At 40.2% G+C, this 16910-nt stretch overlaps 1 protein-coding gene across 2 annotated transcripts in view; it reads left to right on the top strand.

The window, feature by feature from the left end:
- PTPRG (protein tyrosine phosphatase receptor type G) overlaps positions 1–16910 on the top strand; it is a 402421-nt gene that overhangs the window by 257601 nt on the left and 127910 nt on the right. For both annotated transcript variants that reach the window (XM_067003205.1, XM_048069739.2), the window contains one exon: positions 5009–5104. In XM_067003205.1, coding sequence (XP_066859306.1) covers positions 5009–5104 — 96 coding nt within the window. The remainder of the gene's footprint in view (positions 1–5008; positions 5105–16910) is intronic.

The raw sequence follows: 16910 nt of genomic DNA, 5'->3' as shown, positions 1-16910 counted from the left end.
TATATCTGTAGAAATTTTTTATTCCAGTCAAATGGATCACGTCATCTACTTCGCTAGAAATCTATGCACATATTTAAAGCAGAAGTAAGTTACATACAGGCTTTCAATTAAGAAAAATCATGTATGATTCATAATCCTAGCACAGGATTTGTTTTTGTGTAAGAGGTTTTAAATCCAGCTGTAGAAGTGGCTGAGAATAATTTATTCTTACAATATAAGCAGCAGAGGTACTAATTAACAATTAGTATATTCAGTGATTAACTCCATCGTTTAAAGCAAACATTTCAAAATTTTTGTTTCACCACTCTGCAAAGATTTGCAGTCTACCTGCTATGCCTGTGTGTTTTCTTTTCTGAAAATACTCTGCCTCTAAAGCAGTACATAGTAAACCACATAGCTGTTGCCTCTGTGTCTTGCTGCCTGATTCATCAAAAAATTGGCTGGCCTATAAAACCTTTTTTTTTTTTTTTTTAGCTTTAAATTGCATGGTAGTCCTTGGATAGCTGGAAGGAAATGAGCGGAAAGCTAATTCTGATGATCTTTTCCCTTCCACCAGAATTCCTGATACTATTGAATATTCTGTACTCCACATCTGTGACAGCACAATGAGCCTTTGTTCATTTTTTAATCTAAAGAGAAATCTGCTGTGGGAGGTTGCACAGGGTGATAGCAGCCCAATTTAAAAGTCTCAATTATTTATTTTTAAAATACTTGGCATCTGTCTATGGAAAATGTACTTGCTTGGTTTCCAGTCTCTTAGAATTGCTTTGAACTCGCTCAGATCTTCTGGGATCTATCAAATGCTCATTGTGGCTTTTCTCTCATAAGTGCTGAATGAGTTTACCCATGATAGCCTGTATTGGATGTAAACTTTCTGTCTTTGTAATGGGGTAATAAGAGCAACAAGATGTCATGCACGGGAATGGTGATTTCTGTCTGGAGGCCTGTCCTGCCAAGCAGAGAAGGAGCATCTGAGCAGCGAGCCAGAGCTTTTCTTTCTTTTCTTTTTTTTGTGGATAGGTCGTGGGGAGAAGTCATTCGTTGGAGTGTGCTCGGTTTTTGCAAGCCAGTGGTGGCTGATAGAGGGCGTTTAGTTATTCGGAAGCAATTGCACTTCAGAAATCAGAACCGCTCTCTGGTGGGCAACATTCCTCAGTAACACACGTGCGTTTTGGACAGCCTGTCTTTACGAGATCGGGGTGGTGGCAGTCCAGTTTCTCATCCAAATCTCTTAACCAGAGCAGGGCCTGACTTTTAGCCAGGTAGTTACCTGGGGAACAGCAGATTTCTGCAGAGTTTGGAAGAACGGGGCTGAAGAGAGGTGTTTCTGCAGAGAGTGGATTGACCCAAGCAGGAGAGGACTGCCTGCCCCATGGCATGGTGGAGGTAGTTGATAGGGGCATGGTGGCAAAGATGCTCCAGGCTGGGAAACTATTCAAGAGATGGATGTATGGTTTATATACATCTGTGAAAGAGTTATCACCCTGCACAAAAGCCTGCAGTGCTTGGAAACAGAAACAGCTGAGCATCTTTCTGGACAGAGGAGAGTAGAAAACAAGACATGGTTTTATAGGGTGACTGCAATTATTTGCTGGGTTATGGCAAAGTGAGGGTTTTCTCTCTAATCCTCTGTTTTAAGGCACTTGTGACGTTCTGAAGATTTTCCCCTTCAGTGAGATTTTTTCAGGCTTAATCTTTGCTGTACAGCAAATCTCTCTCAAGTTTGAGTGAAAACAATTCTACTCTTCTAAAGTGTGAAGAGTGTCAAAGCATAACGTTTTTCCATTAAAAGCACACTCTTGCCCTCTCCTTCCTTGCCTTGGTGAAGCTCTGGAGCTGCAGTCGTTGGTAAAATTTCAGGATTGCAAGAGTCATCCAGCAACAAAAGCGCCTTTGTGTCTCTGGTGAAGGTTTGTTTCAGGTTAGCCTTATCACAATGCTGAAAATTTCAGGTTGCTTGGACACTACATTTTTTCTTCTAATAGATCTTTACAAGGTACATGCAAGCACACCGCTGGGTTGCACATCTGAGATTAAGAAAGTCCATGTAAGCCTTTCCTGGCCTCGTTAGGTGTAGCAGGGTGGATGTGAAAGACTTATAAATCTAATATATTGTGCCATAGAGAACAGGGCTCTTTGCCCTCTGGGACCCATGCCACTGGGAAGGCTATTTGGAGCACCAGCAGCAGAGATGTGGGGAACAGAACGTTCTCATTGCAGACAGTTAGTGTCACACTATAGAAACTACAAAGGCTTTTTCAGACTTTGCCGTGGCTAGGGGATTCAGAGCCTTTAAAATATATATATATATACATAATTTTGGAAAATAGAAGCTATTGTAAAATCACACGCAGAAATGTACAAAACAATGGTTTATGGTGCTGAAGTCAGGCAGTGACAGAATTTGGGTTGGATATGCAAGCTTGGATGGTCCTCCATTGTGTGTTTCACAAATAACATATCATAATAAGCTCCAAATTTTCTTTAGCTTGAATGCCCCTTTGTTGCATTCTATACTGCTGCTTTTTATGTACCAAGCAGAGAGAGTAGAAGTAATTTATATGCAAAGTGCACCATACATTGTATATACTAATTATATAATAAGGAGTAATAATGAAAATTCTGCGGCATGTTTAGGCCACTTAAGTAAGCAGTGAAATTAATTTTATGGCTAACTGTCTTATTCCTGATTTGTACTTAAAGAACATTATGCCATCCACAGAAAATGCTAACCAAAATGTCAGCCTATAAATGCATGCAAGATGATACGTATTATGTAGAAAAGAACAAAAATAAGCTTACGTTTTATTGTAAATTGTGGGAAAACAGATGAGACAGTGTTATCGCAGAAAACAATATGCGATCACATAATTAGAAAATTGTCATAATAGTAATGCTCAATGGTGTCCAGGTGTGGTTTCACGAGCAGCCTGAATCAGGCAGCTTTGAGGATGTAACTTTACCATCTTCTTAACATTGTTTTTGCAGTGTATGCGTGTGTAAATTATATAATAGCAATTCCTGGGAGATTCCACTCCTAAAATGTTCCTTCCAGCTGTATGAACACATAAGGAAGCTACTGTATGACAGATGATGATAATTTTTCATACAAGACAGTTCCCCTTGACTTGATGGATGCAGAGAGAGGAACCACGCTCTCTGGAAAAACACCAGGGAGCGGTGGGAAAATGTTTCAATGTGTATGGTAATCAAGGCAGAGTATGGTTCTTGATTAGTCTCTGAAATTGCACTGCTGAGACGAGGGATCTGAATTAAGCGCTTTTTTACCAAAGCCCTTTGCACTGCTATCCAAAAGTGTATTGTAAAAATTAATTTCCTTAAAATGCCGTGAGCAAAATTGATCCAAAATGATTTTGGCATATGCTGAACTCACTCAGTGATACCTTTCTTCATAAACTCCTGTGAGGACTATATATTGAAGTATTTTATATAAGGTATACCTAATTTTAGACTTTATTTTAAAGGGGAGTAAAATGCAATTTGCAAGTGTTTTGTGAGCTTTTGTCTGTGCTGGCTAAATTGACGTTTAAGCAATTCCACCTGAAACAAACTGTTTCTAATTTCTACATCAATGAATGACTGTACCTCAGCCTACATTTGTTCAAAGCACGCGTTAGAACCTGGAGGCACCACCAACTTTGTGAGATATTGCCAGCATCTCTGTGTGTGCTGCAAATACGCTGGGAATAGGAAGGCCAAAATAGGGGGGAGAAAATTGCTTTCCAATTTTATGAAGCTAGAGTGAATGCCAGACTCTTTTTTGTGTGTGTGTGAGCTATTTGGAATGTAGTCTTATTTTATCCTTCTGCTGGAAAAGTACCTCCACTTCTGAAGAGCCTGATCTTCATTTTGGCCATTTCTCCATATGACGATGTTTTATTAGATATATAGGTACTTTGCCAGTATTGTACATTACAGCCAATATATAGGGCCAGGAGCCTGGGATTCAGTAAAAATTAGTAGGAGCATATTTGAGAGAGATGCAAGGGTATTATCTCGTCTTCCCATACACAACATTTCAGAATATAGGAAAAATACTTGTTTCTTTGGGAATGGAGAGATCGATCTACTCTGAGAAGAAGCACTGTGTTGGGATGGGAAACAGAAGTGGGAGCTCAACTCCTGTGGTAAATGGATTGAGAACCATAAAGGAAAATATGAGCAGCAGTGCACATGGCCTCTTTAAGTTGCACTATTCATGGCATGTCTGTAGTAAAGTGGAATTGCTCAGCAGCAGAGGGTACGAAGGAAGCTATTTCTTGGTCCTTCTATATTTACGTACCTAGCACATCTGCTGTTTTGGGGTGATCATTGTTCTCATCTATGTGTAACATGGGTGTTTCACTTTGTGTTTGCTTAATAATTAATATTTATTATTTGTCCTAAAATGACATCAAAACATCCATATTTTTTCTCACTTATACTTTTCACCGAGCGCTAAAGCTTTGGAAATAAAAGTCATGAAATTTAACTGAAGTCAGGAAGAAGTCTGACCCTAACTGATAGTCCTGAATATCAGAGGCTCATGAAAATGCATTGCTACAGAAACACACTTTTATCTTACAAATTGCTTTAGGAGTAAAGGAATAACTCTAAACATTGAAATTGCTTTCAGAAATTCTCTATGTTTTTTGAGATAAATATGTCTAGTACATGTTGCAGAGCAGGAGATGAGCCTGCAATGAACAAAGAAATGAAGAGATCCTGGCAAGAAAGCACAAAGTTTACCATCTAAACAGACTGGTCATACTGTTTATCCTTCCGTTTGCTATTAAAATGCATTGCATTGACTCTGTTCCCTGGTTACTGTCCCAGTAGGACAGTCATGCCATTAATCAAGATCCTAGTTAAACAATATTGTTCAGCAGAATTCCTTTACCTTAGGTTCATAACACTGGATTTGAATACAGTGTGTACGCACTACCTCATTTGAAAGCTGTGTGAATCAACACTTATGTGATTGTGTTGTTGTTTTTAATTTTTACAGATGCAGATTTACTTCTACAATCCTGATGACTTTGACAGTTTTGGAACAGCAGTTCTAGAAAACAGGGTAGTAGGAGCCATGGCCGTGTTTTTTCAAGTAAGTTTAAACAAGGTCTACATACATAAACCAAAGCTTTCACCAAGTACTAATTATTTCATTGAATTGTTTCAAGCTTAATGGATGCATCTGTTTTCTTGTTCCCACCTGTCTAAGTGAATAATATTTCATATTGTCTATGTGTGATTTAAAATGTAAATAAGTATATTTAGAAATGTAATGAAAAATTTTGCCTCAGTTGTTTTGATGTGATAGCTGCTTTACAGATGTGGATTGGAGAAAACATTTATCATGGAACTTCACCGCTGAAGTACGTTGCTTGGGTCCCCGGAATACTAACAGGGATGTGAACTGGTTCTGCTTAGAGAAAACTTAAAATTCAAACATAGCTTGGGAGAAAATTAATCAATAAGTTTCATCAATCTTATCTGTAGCAGCTTCTTCTAAATTGTCATAGTAACAAGTTCTTGAGCATACCAGGTTTCCAAATGAGTGAATTTATGCATTCACTTTTTTAAAATGCTTCCTCACGAGTGTGAACGCTCAGCTAGCTCATTTGTTGGTTCAGCACGCTCGAGGACTGCAGCACGGGTTAGAGACTGCTGTTCGCGACGGCTGGCAGGTCAAGTCACGTGGCAGTGGTGTTCAGCAGCGTGGGCTTTTTGTCATGTTTTATCAGAAATGGAGTTTTTCCTTACTGACTCGAGGGTGAACAGAATGGAGTGAGAGCAGCTCCATCCCACCAAGCTGTCAGAAACTGTGAGAGGTAGCTAATGAAGATTTTGAAGTAACTCAAGGTGTTGCTTTTTCAAAAGAGGGGAGGGAAGAACAAGGAAAAACGCTGGTCCTCTGTGAGGTTTAGCAAGAGATTTTACTGTGGAAGAAAATGATCTCACTGTTATCTTTGTGAAGGCAGATAAAAAAGAATATACAAGTACCCATATGTAAATACCTCCCTCTTTTCCTTATGATGTTAGAGTGACAAGCCTGACTCTCCTGCTTAAATTAAATAAGGTTGTCTTTTTCTATGTCACTGATTTTGATCAAATGCTTTGATAAGGAGAAAAGGACAGATCCTTGTATTGCATAAATTGCTGTAACTCTGCTGACATCAGGCTAGTGGAAGTAGGCATGTTAAATTCATCATTGCTGAATTCCGCGCAGTTCTGTGGCGTTTCGTGTTAGAGTAAAGTTGGTGGAGCTGCGATAATTTGCAGTGGCATAGCAGGATGTTTCTCCAGACTTCCTAATCTTGCTGTGCTGTGGGAAGGATTGGGCAATTGAATTTGGCCTTACGTGACAGAAGTTTAGAAGTAGAACAACCAGAGTCACCGTTAGGTGGTTTATGCCATGATGGAAAGCTGCACGTTGTATGTGCGCAGTGTCAGAAGGAGCATGTGTTATGTCATGGTGTGCAATGCACGTTGTGGGATAGCGTGTCTGGAATTTAACTGCCCAAATTTAATTGCAATTTGTTGCCCGAATAAGCTTCACATAAGCTATTTGAAGCACGGCCCCATGTCACACCATTTCCTAGTCCACATGTAACATGCCAAAAAAACCAGGTTTTAGAGGATCTTAAAATTGTAGTGAGAATGTTATATATTCCCCACGTGCAAATCCAGGTGCTGTGCTTACTATGAGTCCCACTTTGCACAACTCCGAGGGAGCCATTAAACTCACTAAAAATAACCTAAAATAGTCAGTAATGCTGTAAAAAAACATCTTTGATTATAAGAGACCTCAAACTCTTTAAGACAACTGAGTGCTGTGGTCTCCTGAAGGACACAGAAATCTATACTTTTCATCACTTCTAGCCCTGCAGGCCACAGGACATTAGGCTGTAAAGTCCAGAGGATGGTGCAGCTGGGCTCCTCTGCTCCAGGAGCCATGAAATCTGAAGGCATTACTTGATAAAGAGTCACTGATCTCTTCCAGAGTGATGGGGGTAAGGTAATCCTTGGCAAAGTGACCCAGTGACAACCTGTTTTGGGGCTGAAAGGAAATGGTTTTCTTTCTCTTTTTTTTTTCCCCTTGTCTCTGGGCTGAAATGATAAATCAGCAATGTGCCATTAAACTTCTGAGTGTATCGGGTCTTCCTGTTGGGTAGCTCTGCTCTGAGACAGAAAGCTGCCAGGGAAGATTTGTAGAGCCCAAAGTCCCCATCCTGGAGGGGCATGCGCTGAATTCTGGCCCATGTGAGCAAATGCTAAGGAAGTCGGTGTGATCACTGCTATTCTGGCCGTCAGGAGGGCTTTCCTGTTTGTCCCATGGAGGTACAGCTTCTGTACTGAGGATTAGTAACTGATGGTGATAATCCTTTGCAGATCCATACCGTGTTTGCCGGAGGTGCTGCTGTAGTTCCCTCTCCTGTGTATCGTGTGATGGAGTTGGTGACCCATGACTTGGAAAACATTTACGTAAAATTTCGTTCAGAAATACCTGGTGTGCCTTTAGCCTAGTTCCCCGGGGCACCACGTGGATAGGCTACTATTTCATGCAACTAATTTTAAAATTAACTCTTAGTAACTGTTAAATTAAATGACCCTAAGATGTCCATGTCCACATTTTGATTGGTAGCTTTAACTATTCAAATACTAATTTCATAGTCTGCTTAGTCTGCTGTTTTCTGAGCTCTAGTCCCATCTCGAACAGTTATTTACAACCAACGTTAAAAAATTGCAGTGATGCAGGGCCTACTGTTTGTTTGTTTACAAACACATGAGAAGACTGAATTATGCATGCTTTTCTATGTAAATATTTTAAGGTAAAAATTATTGGCTAGGTTTGCCATTAAGTCAAGACTTGGATTTTTGCTAATGTGTTAATGCTGTGTTGGAATGAATGTGTGCCACGCTGACTGAATTTATGGTCTGGCAGGTGTGTTTTGTTTGACTGAAGTTCACAAATGTTCCCTTGAAAATCAGGTTCTCCAGTGAGCGAACATTATACTGAACTGTATAATTATTGGTGAAACATTAAGTAATTAAGAACCCTCTTTCCTCGTTTTTAAATAATTTAACTTACACTATGTAAGAATTTTACTTATTGAATTCATTCTTTCAAGGGCAATTTCCAGGTAAAGTACGTTGGTTCTGAACTTGGATAATTGAAGCTCTTGGAACTTTATTGTAATTGCTGCTAATTACATCTCTGCTTTTCTCATTGCTTTCATTGTAAGCACTGTTGATAAATTCTCTTTTTGTTTGCATGCTGCAGGTCAGTTGACCTGACAAATGAAGAAAATTACTAGTTGAAGTCAGGAAACAATTCTTGCATATACAACCTGCTATAAGTGCTCGTCTCCATAGTTCATTGTGGGTAGATGCTCAGAGGGTGTCACATGAAATAGCTGCAGGGACTCTACAGCAGCTATTCTCAGTTTGCAAATACGATGATCTGGTCTGAGATCTCTACCTGGGCTGTGAAAGCGGTGTTTTGCATTGGCATGCAAGCTGTAAAGCCGTCAGGTATGCTGAGGAAAAGGGTCCCTGTTCCGTGTGACAAAGGAGCAAGGTGACTTAGTGAGCTTTCATCTCTCTTGGTCAAATTATTTTAAAAGCTATTCAGGTGGAACGAGCTGAAATGGGTAAAAGGCAGTTCCACATGCTGGTGCCAGAAGGTAGAATGGTCATTAAAGCCCAGAAACAGGCTTCACTGCGGGCAGGGGAATCGGTGGGAGAAAGGGCAGTTTTCTTCAAGTGGGAATTTCTGTGGAAAATGCTTCGTGTATTTCAAGAGGAAGTGGGAATCCCAGCATATAACAGCAATGTGAGCCAAAAAGCTCTTGTGTGTGTTTTGTTGCTGTTATTGAAAAAAACTTGCTTGTTGGTTTTGTTTGTTTGTTTGTTTGTTTTTGTGTTTGGTTGGTTGGTTGGGTTTTGACCATACCTGTCAGTGTTGGGGTTACTTGGTGTATCTCAAAGTGAAACTAGTGCTAGCGGGAGATTTACAACTTCTCATGTCCATTTCTTCCAGCGAGCAGCATCCTTGTAGTCTTTAGTAAAAGCTTCTGGGTTTGCAGACACGAGGACAGCACAGGGACAGGACCCGTGTTGTCTACAGCGCGTGCTGAGCCCCCCTCATCTGCTGAGATGCGTTTTAGGTCCCAGTCCAGCAGGATACTTAAGTCTTGATTTAAAAGGTCCTAAACTTGAATAGTTTGTGTACGTGCTTAATTTCAGCCCTTGTAAGGTTCAGCTTGTATTTAATGATATTCTGGCTCTAGGCCTCAGTTAATTGTCAGGCTGAGCCAGTTTTGAAGCAAGCCAGGAGTAGAAGGGAAGGCCCAGATTTCTCACTGGCTCCTGAATCATCCATTCGTATACATCCGTGTAATACATATTTACAAGTCATATTTAAAATGAATAGTTATTTGGATTAAATGCATTCAGACATATTGCACAGCTCTGTTTTAACCATCTAACAATATAATTCATTGCACACTTCACTACTTGCTTTATTAAAGCCAAACTTAAATATGTTCAAGACAAACATATTGCTTTTGCATTTGAAATATTCATCTTTTGGGCCTGCGGTAGATTCATTACAGGAAAGAATACTTCATTCTTTGATTACTGCTATGAAAAGACACGATACTGATTCCCTAAGCGCTCATCAAATACTCGATAGCTCAGAAATTCAGGAGGAGGTGATGGAATTCTTGTTCCTACAGGGAGGGCCTATAAATCTATTTTAGTATTTGCAAAGAAAATCATCAGTGATTAGTTACTGGAGCTCAGGTACTCAAACAAATCATCTCTAAAGAAGTTAAAATAAAAATGAATTTTAAAATAACTTTTAGCAATGCTTTCATCGTTAAAATTGTCTTCATAATTGTAAGTGATGTTGGTACCTCGATTACTCGTGAGCTTTAGCATTACAGGGCTAGATTTTTTAAAGATAATTAGCTACTTGGGAGCAAATATGCAACTAATGGGATGTTCAAAGTACATGTTAAAAATCAAGAGTTTGCTGGTCTTTTTCTGGGCTGCCATTTCACATCAGTGAAAGTAATCGTGGCTTTGCTTTTGTAAGATTTTTGGTGGTAGTACGTGGTGTGCTTTGTAAAGGTGATCAATAACTCACTTTTCACGGGGGCCTAAATGAGCTAAACACAATAAATCAGTGGAACACCACTGAAGTTATTGAATATTTGGCACAAATATGCCCTTTTTAATGCATGCTTCTCAAATAATACAGTTCAGCTTTTAACGTACCTAGAAACCCCTTCTTCCCTGTCATTAACTATTCCATGTGTTTCGTATCATATCCAAATAAATTCAGTGAATAACTGCTTTAAATACAGTTCCTATTTAGATAACCATATCTGGTTATCCAGGTAGGAGACAAGGATCCCAGCTCCCTGCCTCAGTTTTTGGCAAATTCCCTAATTCAACCTCTCCCCTACCAGGATGCTTGTAGGAAGACTGAGCAAAACTGGCTTGATAATAAAAATGAAGATGAAGGTGTACCCTTTTCCTGAAACATGATTATGTCCGCCTACATGAAGGATCATCAGTGCTACAGTGTTTAGGCAGTATCTTAAAGGTGATTTGCAGTAGCTCAGATAACACGGAGGATCATTAACATGCAGGGCATCATCCAGAGTTATTGAGAGGCTTTTCATTTATTTTAATAGACTTCAGATACATGTAAGGGCCTTAAAATTAAATTACAGTATTAATTCTTTTAATGGTTACATTAGAGCCCATGGTGTTTTATTAATAGTAGCTTATGAATAATAAAACAATTATTATTGATTAGCAGTATTATTTAGTAATTAGTGCAGTTTTTCTATTATCTTCATAACATGAAAATGTGTGCAGCTAGAGCTACTTATTCAGTGCCTTCAAAAGTATAATTTATATTTGTCGAAGTGAATGCATGTGTATTAGTAACCCTCCGTGCAATAGAAGACAAGCGAAACAATTTGAAATGTTTTCGTGCTCACTGAAGTACATTTTCCTAGTATTTTTAACTCATTGCAGCTATTTTAAAACTTCTAGTCATTACTAATAAAAGCAGTAGTAGGGCCTTTAAATAGCAATACAAGGTAGCTACCTCAAGCTGTAAGGGATGAGCAAATCAGAGCAGGTAGATTGCATTTGTACAGCTGTGAGAACACATTTTTCTGAGAAACACCTTGTACAATACAAGTAATGATGTACAGTGATATGAAGCATCTCTGGAGTAGAGAAGATTCATGTAACTTTCCAGTAAATAGATGGAAATAAACTTATCAAAGGACAAAAGTGATTTTGTGTCATGGAGAATTTAAATACAAAATTATGAGAACTTCTTAAAACCTGCTAGATTTGGGTTGAATTCAGTATGTGAACGGCGCTGAACAGCCTCCAAAGCTGGTCTTCTTTAGCCAAACCATGCAAGTTTGGGTGCCTAACAATCAGTGGTCATCCTGATCAAAAACCTTGCACTGAAACCCTTTGCATTGGGAGCTGGGTTTGGGTAGAAGACACCAAAAAAAAAAATCATGGAAAGTGTTTCTGGAAAGTTTTACCTTTTAATTTAAGAAAACAAAAAGAATTTCTTAAAACTGTTCAGATTTTTATTTCAGATTTTTATTTCATTTCAACTTCTCTTGAAAGTTTCTGAGAAATTTGAATATTTTTGAATATTTTATGTAAAGGAAGAAAGTAACGGGAGAACAGATGGGGAAATAGCTCTGTGAGTAAAAAAAAAAATAAGTATATACCCAGTTTCAGTTTTGGTGCTTACTGACTTTAAAGTGCTTTAACAATGAGGCTTTATTCTTACTCTGAATCAAACCTTTGTACAGTTCTGTTATGCTTCACATGTTTTTTAAGAGTAAAATTGCTGTTAAGGTAAGGGAGCAGCAGGCTGCGGGGATGAGCTCGGGGACTCTGCCGAGCAAAATCTCAGAGCGCCGGTGGGAGCACGGTGAGCCAGGAAGGGGTCAGGGCTGTGAGCCCGGTGCTGTTCATCGCTCACGTGCTGCTGGGCTCAAGGAACGAGGACTTCGTTAGGGAGCTGAATTGCGCAGGAGAAATGCTGGTGCTTTCACCTGGTGTTTTTTTTGTGTGTGTTGTTCCAGCAATGAGTGATCTGCAGTACTCCCAATTTTCCATCAGTGGACAGCAGCACTGAAAAGTGCCTCTGCTTCCTGGGGTCACCGTGCGGAGCCTGGGTTCCTGGTAATCCCCCAGCTCAAACCCCGTACAAACACGAGCAAAGTTTCCCTTGGTTTGCAGAGTACTGTGTAGCCAGGCTTGCTCATTCACATGGCTCTGCATTTGCCGCGGCTTACTCATGAGAAGGAGCCCATGTGGCTAAGTCGAAGGCTGCTAAGAGCAGAGGTGTTCACACAGCAGCCCGAACATCCGAGCAAGCGTGCTTGGAGGAATGAAGTACAAGTGCGTGAGCGAAAGGGGGGCTGGATTTGGAGGCAGACAGACTGACAGGGCGGCTGAAACAGATCGTTCTTGGAAGCAAACACATCGTTCTGCTTCTGCTTGCCTGTGTTCTGCCAAGAGGCATTTGCAGTCTCTAGATCATGATGGCTGCAACCTGCTGTGTTGAAACTTTTCTATCCACAGGCTGACTGTGCAGCATAGAAAGATAATCTACCTTCTGTGCACTTATCTTCTTCAGTGCCCAAGCAATCGTCTTCCTTTCCCTTCTTCTCTTCGGCTTTATGAACTCATTCATGGTATTTTCCAATAAGGCAGAAGAGCAGGAAGCCAGATTTTATGTCAGATGACCTCCAAAATGCAATACTTTCAATTAAAGCCTTTTTGTTAGGTTGAGTTTTAAAGGATATGGTCTGTACAGAGCACGGTGTCGTGCAGCCCTTTTTGCAGTGCAGAGTGAAATACCAGAGGGCGCAGAGTCTTTGACTTCTATATTGTTTTTAATTTCAGATATTTCTAGAGAAATGCAACTTCTCAAGCGTCTGCAGAAGCCTCTAACTAAAGATAAAAATTAGATATATTTTTCTCCCATAAGTGCACTGTAAATGCCTTAACTGCCGAGGCTTTTAACTTGTGTTGATGCTTCCCTGGTTTTGAAGCAGCAGTGGGGAGGGTGGCTGGCAGTGGTGATGCCTTATTCAGTGACTTTTGCTTTTTGTGATGAAACACACTCCATTCGTATCTCTTCGCCCCCCCTCCCCCCCCCCCTTTTTTTTAATGGAAACATGACAATTGCTGATGTTAGGAAGTAACTGTAAACTTTTTTGCTGTTGAGAGGACTTGAACTCCAAAGTTGTGCAAATTTACAGATATGAAAAAACCCTTTCTGTATGCTTTATGGGGTCTCTTCTAAATGTCTCGAACGATCCGTTGTAACCGTTAATGTGAGCTGGTCGTTGCATTGTATGGGGAATAGATCTCTTCGCTCTTCCAGTTTAACGTTCATTTGAATGTCAGGATCATTATCTTTCGGTTTACAGCATTGTAAACGCTTTTGATGTGCAGCTTTTTTGCTTCTCAATGGTTATTAATTGATTAATGTGTTACAATTAATCCCAAGTGGGATGCTATTAACCAATATGTTATTAACTTGCTTCATTAAATTACATATCAATTTGTTAGCCTTAATTCTCATAATTGTCCCCTTATAGTTTACTGTTTTTGTTTGAATAACTTGCCCTGAGAACTTGAGCAGCATGCATCTACATATTCTTTTGCTTCTTTTTCCTTCCCCTCGCCCTTCATGTTCAAAAGTGGAGTCAGTTTAGGAATATTTAGTGTCTAATGTCAGCATCTTAAACACAATAATTTACTTCTCTGTGATTTAAAAATATACTGCCTTAAGAAAATAAATCATTTTGTAGTCATGCAGTAAAAAATCTTTAAATTGATAGAAAAATATCTTGTGGAGTTTTCATTACCAGACTCCTGAAAATGACACTTGGATGTCTAATATGTAAGAATTACAGTCGTCAGTCTATAATCTCACCCCCTCTGTGGTTCAGGAAGATTGATACTCAGGAAGTCTGCTGATTATAACCATTAGACTAAAAAACAAATTAGTTCCCTAACTACAGTGATGCTTTTTGCATTTTACTCTCTGGTGTGTTTTGTTGATGTGTCACTTTGTCATTTCACCAAACAGACCTGGAGCTGGATGCCGTGAGAGCTGGGCCAAAGTAGAAGGCCCCCAGGCTTCGTGCGGGCTCCCATCACTCGCCTCTTGTCTGCTTTAGGGACACCAGCCCCGTGTAGAGCCTGTCTTTGTGTCTTTGAGCATGGAGAAGTCATTGAACTTGACTTGTTTTCTTTGCTGCAAGTACCTCTTCTCATCGCTGCGATAGCAACGATTGCTTCATCCCCCACCCTTCTTACTTGTTTCGAGCCTGGTGCATTTTGACTTGACCTTTTTTGTTTAAGAGAAGGAGAGAGAGGCTGGAATAAAGTGCTATTTTTTGCTATCCAAGTCTTCAGAGAGTTTTGCTAGAATTGGTCTTGGTTACAGAATCAAAGGAGACGTAAAGCTGTATGCTCATCTCCTTCCCTTTCTCCTCTCTCCCAGACACCGCAGCTGCCTCTGAATGACTCCGTTTTCTCCCTGTTGTTAACCGTTCAGCCTGGATACCAGGAAGATCATTTTTTATGTCTTGCTTCCTACCTTTTTTTAAATTTAATTTGATTTATTTTTCTGCAAAGACTGTCCTCAGTAGCCATCCAGGACTGATATCCCATTTGTCTCTCGGAGGACTAATCAAGTGTATGCGGTTTTACATTCACGGGACATAGGTGGAGATCTGACATTTCCATCAGGAAACTCCAGCTCTCAGGTCCACGTGAGGCACAATGCTACTTAGAAGCTGCACAGGATTTGTCTAGCCCTTAGAAAAACGGCACTGGTTTTCATCCTCTGTATCTGCAGGTGTCTCTGGTTACCAGTTAGCGTTATGGCACATTTTAAGTGCAGGTGAGTGCAGGATCCGTTCATAAATGATTGCCTAGTTTCACTTTGTACCATAAAAGAGAGATTGGTTGTAAAGTCTGAATATATGAAATAGATGGGTAAAATTGGGACTTCCTTTGCCTTTAGATCTTCTGGCTCAGAAGGAAAAGTTATTCTTATTAAATTTAAGCTGTTCTGCCTGAAGAATTATTGCTGTAGTTCTCAGATATAACAGTGCCAAGTTTCTCCTAGTATTGGCAATAATAAACAATGCAAGCTTCAGACAGAATTTCCTGGGTAGCATACCAAATGTTCTAGAAAACCTGCTCGGACAGCAGCTAATACATTTTTAATACAAATAAAACATAATTCTTTAGTCTCGTTTCAGTTTGATCCCTAAGGTGGAAAAAGTATACCGACTATGCATAATTTATATATTTGTTTGAAGTGTTTACCCAGATACTCCATTCACAAAGTCTCTTTTTCTTAATAGGTTGCTGCAAGATGTAAGAATCACTTAGGGCTCGCGTTGTGCAAATAAATGGGACATGTCGTTTTTGTACAATCAGCAAGGGGGTTACCTCCTCATCGCAATTCTGCTTTCGCCTGTGCTGCCAGCAAGAGCATTGGGCCCACCCCGTCAGCCCTTAGCCAAGTCACAGAGCAGGTCCAACTGCGAAGTCAGCGTGTTTTTCCCAGGCTGTGTGCGCTGTGAAAGCACGGGAGCGTGCAAGGGAGGGAAAAGGGGAGGTTGGGAGCAGAAGGTGCTGCCCACCCCTCTCAAGGGCAGCGTCAGGTTGGTGTGTCCGTGTAAGTACCACCCCGGTTATTACCGATGACACATGTGGCTTCCTTTATAATTCCTATACATTGCACATAATGCAGATCAAACATGCAGGAAAATATCCCTCAGTAATGTAATATAATCTCTTCTAAATGACTACAAATCCAGTGTTCCAGGTTACTGCCGGAGGGTCGAACTGTTGCTGGTTTTTATCATCTGTAGTGTCTGTGCTGCAGGACAACTGTGGGACAGACGAGTATCAAGGGTTTTCTGAGCCGGTGGTTTTCTTTCCAGGGGTCAAAGAAAGGCAATGAAAGTAAATCAGAGGCTGGACTGGTCCCTTTTTTTTTATGTCTTTTTACAGAGGTAGACATTTATATGTATGGCTGATGGCTTAACTGATAATGCTGATGGCATATCACCCCCCAAAATAATTCTGCAGCCGAGATGGCAGCTTGCCCAGAGCAATCCGTGTATCTGATGTTTTACCTCCTGTGAATCTAAATCAGAAATCCTCTAGTTCATAGGGTGGAGATGAGGGGGTGTAAACCTGGGAATCCTTTTACAGTATAATTTTAGTAGCTTTCAGATGTCTTCTACATCTGAGGTTCACTGAAAAGCACGCTAATCCAGCTGAGGTAGTGAGTTTGAGAAGAGCTAAATGGTCCCAGTTTGAGTAATATTAAACCCTCCTTTGTTTTAAGTTCAGGTGTGCTTGCATCAGAGTTCTCTGAACAAAACCAGCAAAGTAGCTGGGATGAGTAGCTTTTATGAGCATTAAACTCTACTGGAGATAGATGAGAGTCAAGAATGCCGATCACAATCTTATCCTGTGCTCAAAATTGAAATGTGTGTTAAATAAAGACTGCTTAAATCTGTTTGCAGCACCTCTGAGCAGTAAGTTTTCAGAGGCTTGCAAGATGGAGCAGGATTTTTCCTGTGAGCTTACAGTGTCTGCAACTGCTTTGCAGCTCTGAGAGGACTGAGAAGGCAAACGCTGCCTGGCTGATACCATCAAAAAAGTATTTAGCTGCTGATTGTAACTGTACAATTTCTGTGAATCAAAAATGCATTGTAATGGAGTCATTATCGAGAGTAAAGAGACTCTCTGAAAGAAGGTATTGGCTTTTGCAACATGTATACTGTATCAAATGAAGCCTAACTGGAGAT

Source organism: Anser cygnoides, chromosome 10 (assembly GCF_040182565.1).
Source record: "Anser cygnoides isolate HZ-2024a breed goose chromosome 10, Taihu_goose_T2T_genome, whole genome shotgun sequence".
NCBI lineage: Eukaryota > Metazoa > Chordata > Aves > Anseriformes > Anatidae > Anser > Anser cygnoides.
The sequence above is the reverse complement of the archived record's forward strand: the minus strand, read 5'-3'. Positions and strand labels throughout refer to the sequence as shown.